The sequence below is a fragment of the Pygocentrus nattereri genome, chromosome 1 (assembly GCF_015220715.1).
Source record: "Pygocentrus nattereri isolate fPygNat1 chromosome 1, fPygNat1.pri, whole genome shotgun sequence".
In the NCBI taxonomy this organism is placed as follows: domain Eukaryota; kingdom Metazoa; phylum Chordata; class Actinopteri; order Characiformes; family Serrasalmidae; genus Pygocentrus; species Pygocentrus nattereri.
In genome coordinates, this window is record NC_051211.1 from 39,968,846 (window position 1) to 39,985,397 (window position 16,552).

A 16,552-nucleotide genomic window follows, 5' to 3' on the forward strand; every position below is an offset into this window, starting at 1 on the left:
TGGTGGCTGTGGACTTCCTGAGCTAGGAGGGCAGGGAAGAGGAGTGTAGAGAGGGCCACTTTGCTGCATGAAAGTGGGGTGTTTACATCAGGTTTCCTTGGCAGTCTCATGCAGTAATCTCTTGTGGATGGAACACTCTTAAAATAAAGATGCCAAACAGACTCCACTGGAGTGAACCACTTTTGGTTCTCTTAAGATCTTCTCATATGATTTGATTTCAGCAAACCTCTGTAAATGAGCTGTGCGTGTGAAGAACCTTTTTAGAGTTTAATGTTTAATGAACCTTTTTAGAGTTTAGAGTTTTATGTATGTAGAGGTGGAATATAGCACTAATACGGAAACATATATCACGATACCTCCAGGAACTTTTGATACATGATATTGCATGGTATTCTGGTAAGTTGGAAAAGACGAAAAGGAACCAATAGTATCACGTTTAAAAACACGGCTGAAAAATATGATTAAAATAATTTTTGTTCAACATTATACAAACTACACTGTACCAAACCCAATAAACAGGACTGATAATGCTCTCGTTTTAATGAAACATGCAGTTTATCAGTGTTTAAGTAGGGACGATATACACAGTATACTCAGAAATTATTTATCATGATAACGACCAAAAAAAAACATATTGCTCATTCCTAGTTCTGTGTTAACTCAATGTAGATCCGAGACGAGAACCATTTAGGACCATTTTCAGTCTAAACCACCCCCAAAAATACAAATGTAGATGATATTCTGACTGTTTTGTCTGCTTCTGCCTTTTTATTTGCAGACACACATACTTTTCTGAGCCTTTTGCTGGCTAGAGAGATGACATCAAGTGCTTTTGTCACTGGGAGTCAAATGGGAGTGTCCCACAAAACCTGTTTGACCACATGATATGGATCCTGTTCCACTAAAGTCAGACCATAGACAGAAGGGAGTTCATGGCCACCAGTGTGACGTTCATTTTCAACTGTGTAGTGATTCACAAAAGCAAAGTATTGCAACATGTTGGCCTTGTTCACTTTCTGTCCACCACATCAGGGCCTCTTTTGTGATTGTAGCTGACAGCAGGTCGCATCTAATGTTTTGATCATTCTTAAAGCAGTTAGCCTTGTTGGGGGTAAACAAGGAGTTTTAGGGTTGACAGATGGAGCTTAAAGATACTCATTCCAGTAGTTCTGCAGCTTTCCCGCCCTTCTCTCTCAGCCTGTACTTGGTGGGTAGGAGAGGGAGGATGCAGTCTCTAACAGTGTGGGAGGCTGAGCTGCTTTTTCTGTGCAATTACCTCATTGGGAACATGTTTGTTTTGCCTTTGTCATGCTCGGCCATGCAGTGCTTTCCACCTTAACCCTCTCCTTTCCAAATCGGATGTCCCACTTTTACTACTCAGTATGCTTGTCAAAAATCAAATTGTTGCCCTTTGAATTGGCATAAATTGAGCAGTCATCGATTGGGGGTGTTAATCTCCGACTTGGCTTACTTGTGATTGTTTACCACATGGTCTCTCAACATCTCTGAAATTTAACCTTGATTTGATTACTTTTTATATGTTTTAGAATACATTTTTAGATTGTACTGAGTACAGAAATGTGACTGGAGGAACAATTTACACAGTAATGCAGTATAGGCAATTGGAAAAAAACAATACACCTAGAATTTGGGCAAGAAATGAGCACAGACAATGCATTTCTACACTTTCCCTTCAAAGCAGTGCATGCTGTTTGAAAAACATGTCTTATCAGGGTTGCTGGGTGTGGTCACATTAACTCTTTGACGGGGTGAGAAAGGTACACTAGTGTTGGCGTCATCTTGGAGGTCCTATAAGTTTGTCCTAGACGGCGACACTGTGTCTCACGGTTATCCATGCGGCCACCAAACGCAGTTTACACAAGCACTGTTTACAATGTAGCCCAAGCATTGAGCAGCCCTCAGAGAGTAGGTGGTGCCCACATCATAAAGCCCACCAGATCAACATAATGGCACTCTGTGTTGCTTGTGAAATTCTACACAGCACGTATGCTAATAGTGTGACCCACAGACCAATATACAAGGGCTCACTTGCCACTGAAATGGGCCTAGGTCTCTTGTGTACATAGCTCTTAGAATCTTTTGTTGAAGTTGGTGAAGGGCAGACAGGGGTTTAGTGGGCATGTTGTTTGTAGTTTTGACCTCAGTAGAAAGTGTGTGGTATAGTTAATTGAGCCTGGCAAGCTTGTGTGGTGCTGTAGTCTCTTCATTACGAAAGGCTTGCGGTCCAGATGTGACGTTTTGTACTTGTTTTTCATTGCTTGTTGGGAAACTGTTGAAGTTGGTGGTATAAATCATTAAAGTTGGGTTGCGTTTGCGTGGTCCTTAAGGTGCTGACCTTGCCGATTGGTGTTTGGGAAATTGGTACATCAGCAGGGATTTACATTGAGCTCCAAAAGTTTGGAAGGACTCTCTTATAGATTTGAATACTTTAGTATTATATTTGCTTTGATTTAAATACCGGTATTGGCAGAAAATTGCTTGAAAAGAAATACAGGTATTGAACAGATAGTAGATTTGGTTGATATTTCAAAATGACTTTTGATGACATTTTACATTCCAAAAAAAACAGAGCTTAGATGACATTGGGTTACTGTGCTAAAAAATCTGCATTTTATTAATTATATTGCACTTGTAATCTTAAAAAAATTGGTGTTGCTTGTCAGTAATGCTAATCCAGGAAGACACAAATACACTTGCTCTTGTAACACCTTTATGTTGCACCAGAACAGCACCTGTTGCTGGACTAATCCACCAGTGAATCACCTAGTTAGCAGGTGAGGTCAGACTGAGGCTTTCCCAGCAAACTGCCAAATCCCTCCCAGGCTGGGAAGCAGTGAGCCTGCACCAGACCTGATACTGTTGTGCACTCCAGTGTTACATACTAACTGCTCTTACAGCATTTTAATCTTCACAGCTTTAGCAGTTTATTTATGGATGAGACTCAGCAGATGTGCTCAGACCACAAAGGGGATTACCTTTCAACTCTCAGTTATGAACTGTAACCTTCCATAACTGCATTCAAAAAGCCAAAACCACCTGTTGTTTTTGCCAAACCTCTGCTATTCAGAGGGGCTTTTGGCCTTTGCAGAAGGGGGATTACATTGCGTTTGAAACAGAACTCCCCTCTAAGACTGGTGTGGTATTTAGCCTGCACTTTAAACTCTAGGACGGTCCTTCTCTGTCGATGTGTTGGCATTTCGTCCTGAGAGTGGAGCTTTGCCTTATAAGGGGTGCCGTGCCTCCCTGCTCAGCTCTGCTGCAGACTTTAGAGCTTTGTTTTGAGCAGGAGCGCTCGTGAAAGCAGACTGGCTTCTTCTCTCAGCTGTCTTATGACCATGTAAGACCAGTGTGCACTTAAGGCTGCTGACAGTAAGAGCTAGAACAGTAAAAGGCCAGATGTGGTTAGGATCTTTTAGCCTAATGTTTAGTTTGATTAATAGTGTATATGAGCAGCTGTGCAATAGCCTGTTTGTTGCATTGTGTTTAAACAAAAGCATACAGTAGTCAAAATTACATTACAAATACAATCCGTTTTAGATCATAATTGTCCTTAGGGACAGAAATATGTAAATACAAAAAAATCCATCATATTCAACAATTCTGAACCTTAACACACAAGCAGGGGTTAAAAATGGCCCAAAATAATTTTGTGTAAATGTAATATATCAATATTATTATACCCCACCTTCAAACAAATAAGACAGCAGGCACTTCGCTTACTGTGTTGCCTGCTGATTGTAACTAACAGATTGAACATGGTCATTTGTAGGTAAAGTAGGCCACTGTGTTATACAAAAAGCTGCTGCAAATGACGATGTCTGAGTTAGGGGTGGGCAATATGATGATATTTTATCATTATTGTGATAAATATTATCCTTTTACTGTTTTTTTTCCAGTAAAAACAGACTAGGAATTTAATCTTTACACTTAACTTTTCTTGCTGATGAGATTATTTTATCTTTCTGACCAAGTTAATATTTTGCTAATTGCTGCATTTGTGCATAAAATACCCCTGAATTTAAGCCAGTGAGGGCTAAATAATTAGAAATTATTTCCTCTCCTGATTGTCCTGTAATGTATAGTATTTCAAACATTATATGGCCTGTTAGATACAGATGCTGTCCTATACACCAGTGCATGAGAGTAACCATTGTTCTCCCATATCATTGCCTGCTGTAGACAGTAGGTCACCTGACAGTCAGACTTTTCTGAGGATACATGTCTGTCATGGGTGGTGGAATAGAATGATCAGAATATTTTTATGACCTCTTCCATCTAGTAGGACTCATTTAGATTCCATGATTTTCATAGAACATGCCCCCTAGGTAAGCTCCCCTTAAAGTCAAGCTACATGCACAGCTCATGGATGTAGGCTGCAGTGTGTGTGTCTGCGAAGGTGTTTTGGATGCTGGCTGTAGGCTTTTCTTATGCACGCACTGAGTTTATTCTGCAGCTGTCCTTAAGTGACATTGAATCCTCTGGCACACTGTCAAAATTTTCCCCAGGATTAATTTATCCTTTTGTATGTGTTTCATTTCTGTGCTCACTTTCCCTTTTTCTCTCTGCTGTTCAGGATGTGGAGAAGGAGAAAGAACTGCGTACTCATCTCAGTTTTGAAGAGATCAGGCACAAGATCGAGTTCTACAATGCTACCACAAGAGACCACCTCAAAATGACACTGGTGAGACCTCCTCTTCCTTCCTCAGTTATTTGCAGTTTATCTGTGAATGTTCACCTCCCGGTCTCAGTTTTCTAATTAACTTCTATTCATTATTAGTAAGCACACCTAGGAAGCCCTGTTAAGGCTGACTGCCTCTGTATTATGTTCGCTGAACTCTCCTGAACACTCAGACAGACTCAAAGCCATGTTAACGTACAACTAGGAGCGTGCAATGTGACCACGTATGAGCACAATGAATAACGTCACCTTTAGCTTTTCGAGCATTTTTGTGGATATTGTCAGCGCTAAAAGAGTACTTACAAAACACAAACATCAAGCTCAAGCTCATTTCACACTCTATACATGTAGACTTAAGAGAAGAAAACTTTCAGAATAGTTTGTTGAATGTATTGCATTTAGTAACAGATAAGCACTTCTTCCCAATTTCATGATTTTTGAGCAAAAAGGTGAAAGGGCAAACCAGGCCAGTAACATTGTTTGAGGTAACATACAATTAAAATTTGTCTGTTGACCTTAATGATTCTAGACTGGCTGCCTTTCTTTGTGTAAAATTTAAGCCACATCCTAACCATATCCACATAGTTACCTACTATGGGTTTTTATGTCTGGTTCTGGATTTGATTTAATGCACAAATAGCAAACTGCTGAGTGGCATGGTCTGCCACTAGAAGAAAAAAGTCCTGGAAGTTGCTGAGCACCAAGGCATGCTGATGCTGAGTAGTGGCCATGACTGTACCTTCATAAAAGAAAGAAATATACTATATTATATATTAAAGAATATACTGTTTGAACACTTTGCAAGCTTAAAATGGCCACGTGTAAGCTAAACCAGGACTGTCCAATCCTGAAGAGTTCAGAATCAACACTCCTGCCACTAATATTCAGATGCCTTTATTACCTAAACATATTTAAACACCTCTTACACCTCTTAATCCAATATGGAGTATAGGCTATGTGATTGTGTGGGGTGAGTATGTTCAGTGGCCACTTAGGGAGCCTCTTTTTATGCTGCACATTGGCATTTATGTAATGGAGAAATTCTCTTATGGCTGAACCGCACTAGCTGTGCAGTCATCCTCATTTGTGGTAGAGTCTCTCTCCCTTCTCACAGAGACATTACTCATGCTGCCAGCCTTGGTTCTCCATTCAACCTTAACCCTTTGTGTCATGATGATAAGACCCATGATGTCAGGCGAGCCGCTTTTGTTTGGGCTGCCTGTTTCACGTGTAGATGAGGGCTGTTATCGTGGCACAGGCTCTGTGACACAGTGAACTATGAATAAGGCGGAGAGGAATGTGCTGCTTTCAGTGTAGTCTCTGCTGTGAAATACAGAGTGTACATAGTCTGTCATATTATTCTGCAGAACAGTAAAAGGATTAAATTTATAAGTGATAAAATCAACTCATTTCTGAGTTTGTTTCAAGCTTCTACCTCTTTTTTACTTCTACCTCTTCTACCTGTTTTTTTCTTTTAGCCCAAAGCAGTCATGTTTCCACTTGTCTCAATAACAGCACATCTTCGTCCTGTTGCATTGCAAATGACTTGTGTGTGCAAGCATGTGTTCCAGCACACAGATATAATTTGCCTACTTTTTCTGTCACAATTACTCGATTACACTTGATTATTTGACCCAAAAATATTAAGCAGTGACTTGATGAGTTGGAAGTTTGTATGATGAATAGGTGGATAGATCGATTGATTGATTGATCGATCTGTTGGAGCATACTCTGTGGATGTATGGGTGGAAGATGGTGGTGTGAGGCCTCTGTGTTTTGGCTCATTAAGCTCAAAGCCAGTATTACAGTGACATTCTTATGTTTCAGTAAACGTAGTATGTGTAGCATTGCGTTTCAGGCTTGCTTCCTGACCTATAATTACACCATTGGTGTCTTCCCTTTGGCCTACACTACACTCGGGCCTGACATTTGGGCTAACGAGCTTAGAGAGATTGTGTTGCCTTCGATCTGAGGTCCATCTGAGCACACAGCCCTGCTCTGGCAAATCCCACTCTTTTGCTCTTTCACTTATCCTATCGCTCATCCTGTTATGTTTGGATAGAGTCCGGGATAGTACACCTTTTGTGTTGAGAAACACAGAAGCTTTAGCGATGGGCCTTTGGCAACATGACAGTTTCATATCAGAAATCCATATAAAAGTGTAGCTTTTGCTCTGTTTGGCCTTACAGCATTTCTTCATGTTTTATGATATTATATTATATTATATTGAAATATATATTGTTTGTTATTATTACTGCAGTCTTGGCTTTGCAGTACTGATACTGCCAGAGGCTTTGGTATGTAAATGAGCCTTTTAATAAATCATGAAAAATTGTGTGCTGGGAGCATCCTGAACAATGTGAGATGTTTCAGAACTTAAAGTTAAATAATTTTGGTCAAAATAATGCAGGTTGATCTTTAACCTTGTTGAATCATTGTGCTTTCATATATTAAAGCTAGCAAAATTGGTGCAATATGGCATTTTGTCCATATTGTGCAGCCCTAAAGCTGACCCTAAAAAAAAAAAAAAAAAAAAAAAACTCTCTCTCTCTCTCTCTCATATCAGAATCCTGATGGCCTCTACACGGGCTTCATAAAGGTGCAGCTGGAGCTGCGGCGGCCCATCACTGTGACAGGTGGAGGAGTAAAAGGGCAGGAAGCTTTCTATTTGCCATCTGGCTCTGTCAACACACTGCATGTCAGCAGCTCCAATACTGTGCGGCAGGTGATTGAGGCTTTGCTGCGCAAGTTCACTGTGGCAGACAACCCGGCTAAGTTTGCCCTCTATAAACGCTTCCGCCGCGATGACCACGGTAAGCTGAACTTTGTGGGTGGGTGGGTGGGTGGTGTTAGTTATTTATTTGTATAGTTAGTTATTGTTGCTGTGTCCTTCAAACCAGGCTTCCTGGTAGCACCTAGAACACCTGTATTAACAGACTAAAATGTTTAGTAACACAGAACTACATCTTAAACATTTTTTAATTCAAAAACAGTCTAGCCTTTGCTCAGTGCAGACATACATGTTTGAAATGATCGTATAAATGTAGGCTGATTTAAATTAAAAAATGGATTCTGGAAGCTGTGTTCATGTTAATTAAACCACAGAATCTTTTAGTGACTGCACACTAAAGCGGCATGTTTTCATGTCTAATAAGGAGGAGATTTGAGCTTAGAAAGCTGCCCCTTCATATGAGCTAAAGCTTGATCTTATGCAAGAGCTAGGCAGAGCAATGTTAGAAGCTGCCATCATTCAAAGTTCTGTGGAACAAGCAGTTTCTGCTGTTATGGCACATAAAAGCAACAAGCCACATCGCTCCCACACCTCCTATAGTGTGTTACAAGTGGTCATTCCAACACGACGTATCACATGAGCATTTCTGATTTCGTTACAGAAATTTAGCATCGTGCAACAAAATACCTTTCAGGACATTTTTCATTTAAAAAAATAGCTGAGGGAGATTGGAGGGAAATCCATAGGTGAATACCATAATGGAGCCTGCCCAACATGAGCTAAGGAGCTAAAACTATAGCTAACCAGTACAACACTGGATGCTGATGGAGGCTTAGGGGAGAATTCTACAAGTGTTTGCTTCAGGGGTTGCTGCGCCAACATGTTACTTTGTCAAGGAAATGTATTTTAACTGTTTTTGTACTGAACATCGGTTGAGCCTATTTAGTGATAACTGAGCCATCTCTATTTTCTCTCCATGTCCTAGACAATATGTTCACGTTCAGGTACTCAGATTTCAGAGTAACGAAGTTTAACATATTTAATCTTAGATATGAGTTTTACAGTTCTATTAAAAGAAATAATTGGCACTTCTCTGAGTTGTTGGTCTGTATATTTTCTTTGTCTTCCCCGCAGAAACAAATTCCTGAGTAGCGGTTTTAGTATCTAAATACTACAGTCTTTGAATGATTGACCTAGCACTTGTGCACATCCTTAGTATGCACTGTACCCAGTTGGTGTAGGGCCATGTGCTACAGTGTATGCGGGTGCCAGAATGACAGGCATGCTGCTGCAGGATTAGTTTAGTGAACATGGGTGTGTTTGAAGGGTGAGTATTTATGAACTTGCTGCCCTCTAAGCTCCCACTGCCCCTAGAAAGCCCTGCAACTACAACTATTTACCATTTCTACCTCCTGAGCAAAAAATATCCAGTTCCAGTGCACTCGGATTAATACACAGTCATACACTCAGGCAGACCAGTTGTTTTCCATGCCAGCCTGTTGACAGCTGGTACAGTGGCCAATGCCAGTTAACCTCTTTCCCCACAAGCACACATCACCAAACAGGGATCTCCATGCGTACACACACCAAACACTGCCTGGCCTGGTTTTACAATCTCAGCTCTTCACACATAGGCTTGCACACTGCTGTGTAGGTTGGTATTTTTCCTGATCCAGTGGAGATCTGCATTGGAAATGTCTCCGCCCTCCACAAGGGGCCATTCCAGCTATCTTCCCTCACACATGGCTCAGATCTTTGGCTGCTGGAAGCCCCTCTTACGTCATAGACTCAGCAGGATGCCAGACTGCACATATGGACCAGCAATTAAGTACCTGCCTTTTCAGCTTGGAGCTGGAATGCACTGAGGCTACTTGGACAGAGCAGTGCTACTACAGTCCTGCAGTGCTGCTACAGTTTTGCTCTGAGTAGATTCAAAGAAATAGTTTGGTTTCGTTTATTATCACTGCTTCTTGAGCACTGAGAGATACTCAGATCTCATGCAGAGCTGATTCTCTGTCTTCTGCTCTTGCTGAGTACAGCCGGATGTCTTGTGTGGATTCTGCTCAGAGTAGATGAATGGTTTGTCTTGGTGCGTCAGAGCATGTGGAGAGATTATGTTCTTGAGGTAAACTGAACTGAGTGAAGGGGGAGCTTGAGCTTACGAGGTGTTGCCAGAGAGGAAGAAGGTGCTGACACTGCTGTCTGGATGTTTTGGATGGTTTTCTCCCACCGAGACGGGAGAGAGACAGAGCGCCACGTCGCACTGCTGAGTGAAATCCCCAATTTGCTACAGTCCAAGCAAAGAGAAAGTGGCTTATAGTATATGGGTAACATGCCTGTTATCCCCGAAGCGAGTGTGTGTGCCCCACCCCATATTAAATGTGGTGTGGGGGCTCTGAGCTTTCCTAATTAAATGGCCCGTCTAGACCTCCTGAGCAGCTTTGTGGAGAGTGATAACTATTAAATGCTGATAAAGTCCTGCTGCATAGCTCATTACAGAGAAAAGAGGGGTGCTCATGTTCCCACATCACAGGAGCAGGGCAACATGGAAATCATAACACATCCAAAACATGGTGCTGGAGACACAACAGCTACCCCCTGTGCCTTTGACCTTTTATAGGAATATGTCAGCGTTTTTCCAACCTAGTGTCTGGGCTGAAGCAGCTGCTTTTTTGTTTGTTTTGAGTCAAAATGAACTTTCTGAGTACAGGGAAATGCATCAGTTATTGTCAGTGGTAACTTAATGTGTGCTACAGATGAAATTGAAAATCAGTGGAGTATTCTTTAAACCTTTTTAAGAGCTATTGGCAGTCCTGCAGCTACATTCCTTACATTAAGGTTGGAGCAATATGCATTTTCCATTTTGATATGATTTTCTAATGTGAGATCAAAGACGTGATTTTTTTAGTAATTATATACTGCACAGACTGGTTAAATAAGTCATCAAACAGAACTTTCATAACGCCTGTTATGCCAAGCAGCTTTGGGGGAAAAAGGATGCATTGCATAAGTCTTCTTGCCCCTCCCATTTTACCCTGATAGAAGGATCTCATGCTTAGTTTTGATTAACAGTGGTTTCCATGAAAGATGGCACACAAGAGTCTGTTGGAAGAAGCCTATGGCTGTATCAGTGGTAGTTTTAATTTGTTATTTTGAACATTTTGTTTTTTTGTTTTCTTTGATACTGTATTGAAATCATTAACTTTACATTGCATAATAGTTTCATAAGAAAAAAATAATCACTGGGTACAATTGTATTAAATAATAGAATAATAATCCTAGAGATTAAGGGGTTCACTGCAAGAGGAGAAGACAGTGCCTGGGCACAACTTTTAGAAAAGCACTTTGGATAAGCTCAGTGATGATCCCGGTGAGGATTGATAGCACTTGATGTAATACTTCTTTAAATATATGTGGCTCTCACGTTTCTGGATAATTCTCAAGGGCTTTAATAGCATTTTGCTTGGTCTTTCATAAACTATTCCACCGCTGCCCTGGATATTGTATAACCAGCTGCTGGCACACCTTAGTTTCTTAACTAAGATTTATTGAATCAAGTGAGCCAGTGCTTATTTTTTTTTACAAAATTTCTTGGAACATATGAGTCAGATGTTACACAAGTGTCTGATAGAGTTTCTGATGAAGTTTGATGTAATCGTGTCATTAGAATAGAAGCATATTCCCACATTATGTGTCACAGAGGCTGGTTGTGTGTTATAAGCTTTGCAGGCACATTGACTGTTTCAACAAGTTTTCTTTCAGTATTTCGTGCTTTGTTGACTAAATGAGTCAATATACTACCAGTGTTCCTTATCAGTGTAGTAGTGTGAATGTGCTCTCAGTGTTTCAGGTTTGATTACGTTTAATGGGTGTTTGTATGTGTCCTTTGCAGTCTGTATTTGTAAGCTGGCAGAAAGAGAGCACCCTCTGCTGCTGCGTCTTCTGGCAGGGCCCAACACAGACACACTCAGCTTTGTACTGAGAGAGCAGCAGACTGGAGAAGTCATGGTGAGATGTCAAAATTGTGCTGTGGAAATGTATGTTGTAATGACTTGGTTACATGATACTTCTCATGATGATGCTGACTAGTGGTTCAGTTGGTTAAGTACATATTTTGTACATAGGCAGTTTAGCAAAATGAACAAATATTCAGTTAACATAAAAATAAATAAAAATTGGGAATATTGCAAATATTGATGGCAGATCAATATTTGATGTTGTTCAGGCATTGCTTATTTATTTTATTCATTATAATTTGTAACCCTATGGAGGTCAGTGTTATGTCTCTGTAATGCTAATCCAGGTAGATGTAGTCCCAGTTTCTGCATTTTATAAATGTTCATGTATTGGCAGCAGATGCGCACATTAAAAATATTGGAAATTGGCATTGCCCTACATTTGCCATATCGGTTTATCCCTTAAGACAAGTTATGGGACTGACTATGTAATTAGATTTGCCAATGCGAGTACTATTGCAGTACAATATCTTTGGAGCCTTGAGGCTGAAGCTTTAGTCACCTAAGTTAGCGTAGTAGCCTCAGTGATTATGTCTGAAAACACATGGGAAGTACTTTGCCAGTCCATTACAAACATGCTAAAATGTAATTGTGTGCTGAAAAAGACTATCAAAGAATGATTAAAAAGCCTCTAGATGGTTGTGTCATTTGTAAGAACATTGTGCAGGCTACTGATCTATACTCTGTTCCCTCTTTCTCCAGTGGGATGCGTTCTCTGTCCCAGAGCTACACAACTTCCTTCGTATCCTGGATAAGGAAGAGCAAGATCAGGTTCGTGTCATAACCACGCGCTACAACACCTATCGAGAAAAGCTGGAGGAAGCGATCCGAGCAGCGGGCAGCCCTGACTAACATCTCTCACGCTGAGAGAGAGAGAGAGAGAGAGAGAGAGAACTGCTTTAGAGGACTCCAGGAATACTCCCTCTGGAGGCACAGAGAGTGAAGTGGAGGACCTCTCTTAAAAACAGGATTCTACATGCTTTCTCAGAACGCACTCTTAGTGCCATATTCTCAACTCTGCCCTCTCGTGCGCTCTCTCCTTCAAAGATTGTTTTTAGTTTTGTTTTTTTAGTATCTGTGGTTGTATTTTTTTCTGTTTAGTTACCTCTTGAACTTGTGAACGATGCAAGCCTGAGAATCTGATCTGTCTGATTATTTTATTTAATTGGTGGATACTATGGTTTGTACATATTTTTGTTCATTGTTTTTAATTTATGTGGGTGAAGCTTTTGTTCTTTTTTTTTTTTTAATCTTTACTTTTTTAAAAACGAGTCTTATTTTAAAGAGGCATAGCAACAATCCAAATTAATGGCCGAATGAATGGAGGTTTTGGCAGTAATTGTAGGTACTGTTCACTCGCAGTGCTCCCGTACCAAAGAGTAAATGAAGGTGGCGTAAATGGTTGGCAAGGCTGTGGCTGATTTTTTTTTTTTTTTTTCTGGTGGGATATGGCCTTAACTACTGTCCTGAGACCAAGTTGACATGGGTAAATGGCTAAATGTCTGTTTAGTTGCAGTAAAGTTTGTTCTAGATCAGAAAGTATGAGCAGGAACAGAGGAATAGAGAGGCTCCACTGTCAGTGTTAGTATCACTGGTTTGGTTAAATTTTTCCATGTGACGTGTCAGACTAAATAGCTGGCTTTGATGCACTATTTGTCTGTCAGTGGAAGATTGCAGTGATGGAGATCCAAAAGGAATATTGGACATGTAGTGTCTCAAGTAATTTGAGACTGTTAGGAAAACTGTGAAGAAGGAAGACAGGATGTGAAGACAAAGGCCTAGTCACTGATAGTAAATATAATAGAAATGCCTACTAAAAGAAGTGCTTGGCAGTAGAAAGTATCAGAAGTATGTTGATCAGACTTTAGGACTGAAGCTGTTTGGAGGTCTGCAGAATTCAGAGAGAACACGATGGAGTAGGGTACATTGTCACTGGAGCAGAAACGATTGCAGGAAGTTTGCTTATTGGTTTAGAGGAAGTTGAAACGCATTTAGAGGAACCGTCATACGTTGATGTAGGAACAAACTGAATTAGGGCGCAGCCTGTGTTGGAGCTGACTTCTGCTGTTCTACAGAGCTGGACTTGTCTTTGTTAGTGACTGCCATCCCTTTTAAACAAATGACAGACTACTTCCATTGCGGGTCATTAAGTTAAATATCCTCTCGTGATCAGAGCCTTTAAGAGAGATGAGCATTAGGAACAAAGCCAGTGGTGTTAGGCACTGGCTTTAGGGAAGGACGTAATCAGTGTAGTTCTAAAAAGGCATTAAAGAGAGAGAAGGTTGGCTGTGTAGTCATTTGCTGGAGGATCTGTGCCCCACTGTTTAAGGTGTAGGCTGAGGAAATGGGGTTGGGCCACTCTGCCATTAGGCCTACATTTCAGCTGCAGCTGTTCAAGAGCTGTCTTTTCAGTACTGTACATGTGTGCTTGCCATTTAGGATATGAAGCATCATATTCTATATATATATATATATATAGAACACCATGGAGGATTTTCACAAAGCAGGACTTTTTCAGTTAGCCAGAGATTTAAGATGTTAAAATAGAAGGTGATGAAGCAACTGCCCATTGACTTCCATTATATGTGTGTTTTGAGTCAGTAGGCTTTCTATTCAGCTGAACTAATTGAAATTACTGTCTGTGGTAACTGCACACTGCACATGCACAGACAGGCATTAGACTGAAAATCACTGGATTTTTCCTTTGTTATCTAGCTATAATGAGAAATCCTGCTACCATAAAATATCCTCCTGTATGCAAGCACCATCAACCTTACCAACCTTTCCAGTTAATATTCTTGATGTGGACAGACACATTGTATGATATACCTGTATTGCTCTTTCAGATGCTGTTAAATATACTGTAGTACCTAGTCATCTATGCAGATTTCAGCAAAAGAAGTGTCTTAAGAGCAGACGGTCGGTCATTGAGCTATGCTATGTTGTTAAGGTTAACATTTACATCATGTTAAGTTTGTTAAATGATACTTGTGTATCAGTGGTTGATTTCTTTAATATGTATACATATTTTATGTTTCTGCTAGTACTGCATGATGGTTTTCTGATGGGTACTGCATTATAGTTTGTGTTGCATTGTCCATTGAAGTATAATTGTGGTGATGTGGGGACACCTTATGCTCATCTGCTGTAATAGCGTCTTTACTTTGGAGTCCTATAGCTCATCTATGTCAAAGGTGACACAATTTATTTTCTTTTACTATTTTGTTGTATTTCTTTTCTGTTTAAACAAAGATCTAATGAAAAAAAAGTATAATTTAATTTAAAATTTAGAAATCTTGCCTGGTGCAAAGAGTGTGTACACCTTGTCTAAACTTAGGTTAATCTATATCTAGCCTGTTAGAAAGCTTCACCGTGGCAACATTGACTTGTAAACACTGGGTTGAATATGATTTAAAATTAAACATGTAACTGTTGCAGGAGTTTTGAATCAATAAGCCATTAATAGTGACGGTCCCATCGCTCTGTATCTTCAGTATTATTAGCTTATGACTGAGGGTCACACAGGGCAACAGTAAGGATTTAAACAAGTTAAAAAGAGTTTTGGGCACTTTACATTGTAATCAGGGATAATCTTTTATTTTTGTCTGCTTTGAATGCTTATTATCTTTCATAATTGTATAACAGTAACTATATTTTATTCAGTGAAGGCTTTGGCATGTTCTGTGGAATTAAAAAAAAAAAAATTTTAAGAGCAAAAAGCTTCCATAGCCCATTTGTAGAGCAAGACTGTGAACGTTCCAACTGCATCACGTTTTCTTAGCATGTTCTTCGAGCTTACGTTAAAGGCTGTGGGTATGTGTGAATACTACTAAAGGAATTTCATATATAAATGCATGCATTATATTAATCCATGCATATTCTTTTTGGCTGTGAAGGACATCACTGGCCAGTGTTGTTAAAATGGTTGTTTAGCAGCACGTGACTTACCGTACTGAAAGGTGTTCTTGACCTACATACTCTCAATTTGCCAAAAACTGTTCACATACAAATCTCAGTGTGGCTTTGTTCCATGATTTGCAGGTTTGCCCTACAGACTGTGCTAGAACGTTTTGGAGTCTACTTACTTAACATTGCGTTTAAAGAAGACCTCAGGGCCAGTTTGGATTTGAGCCTAAATCCTGAAATGTCGGGTCTTTCTTTGGACATTTGAGGATTTCGTCCGATCCAAAAAGCAGAAGTCTGATCAGTTCAGAGATGTTCTGGGATTTGGTAAATGGCTCAGAGGGGTCAGTACTGTGAAGTGGACTTGCAAAAAGAACAGAATACTGTCACCACAAGCAGCATATGATGTTGGTTGTGATGTTGGCTGATACAGGTTTATTTTTGTAGGAACTGTTTCAGCATAAAGTTGTTACCAATCGAGGCGTTTTTGGTTTCATTGAATAAAGTTGAAATTGTTTCACAAATTCTCATTTGTGTCGTTGCTTGTTTTTTTGTGTGTAAACTGTTTCTGATTGCATGATTTAACATGCATTTATAGGTAAAAGACATGAATGCAGACAGCTGTCCAGCTGTTCATTCAGGCTGAAACATGATTGTGCACTACTCACTGCTCAAATTTACCCACCATCAGACCTTTTATAACTTCAGATGTTTTCATTCTAGCCTTTCATATTCCATGTTTCTGTGAGTACTGCATGTTTTGCGATGCGGTGTCTGTTGAAGCATAATTGTGGTGACGTGGTGACACCTGTTGGTCATCTGCTGTAATAGCGTCTTTACTGTGGAGTCATCCGTGTCAGATGTTTGTAGTGTCAATGACAGCAGAGCTGACAAACAGTATAAAACCATGAGAAATATTTGTTGTTGTGCGGCCTCTAGAGTTACTTAAACCAAAGAAACAAGTATATGCTTTTAAAAATGGACTGAATTCAGAAATAATGCAAGTGATTTATGTATAACAAAAATATGGAATGATGAAGTACCTATAGAGATAAGTATTCTGTATATTTTGTCTGTGGAAGTAATAAAAATTTAAACATTATGGAAAAATATAAATACACTAATATAAAATATTATAGAAATGATGTCAAATGATGATAAAAGTACAACAATAAGGGAGAAATCAAAGCCTGTCCGTTCAGT

At 39.9% G+C, this 16,552-nt stretch overlaps 1 protein-coding gene across 1 annotated transcript in view; it reads left to right on the top strand.

Annotated features, from left to right (window-relative positions):
- The window catches only part of LOC108425374 (ras association domain-containing protein 3), a 28,095-nt gene extending 12,219 nt beyond the window's left edge, over positions 1 to 15,876 (top strand). The window contains exons 2-5 of the mRNA XM_037541358.1: positions 4,595 to 4,702; positions 7,266 to 7,512; positions 11,323 to 11,438; positions 12,149 to 15,876. Of these exons, the coding sequence (XP_037397255.1) occupies positions 4,595 to 4,702; positions 7,266 to 7,512; positions 11,323 to 11,438; positions 12,149 to 12,298 (621 nt within the window). The 3' untranslated portion in view covers positions 12,299 to 15,876. The remainder of the gene's footprint in view (positions 1 to 4,594; positions 4,703 to 7,265; positions 7,513 to 11,322; positions 11,439 to 12,148) is intronic.
- Positions 15,877 to 16,552: the final 676 nt, after the last annotated feature.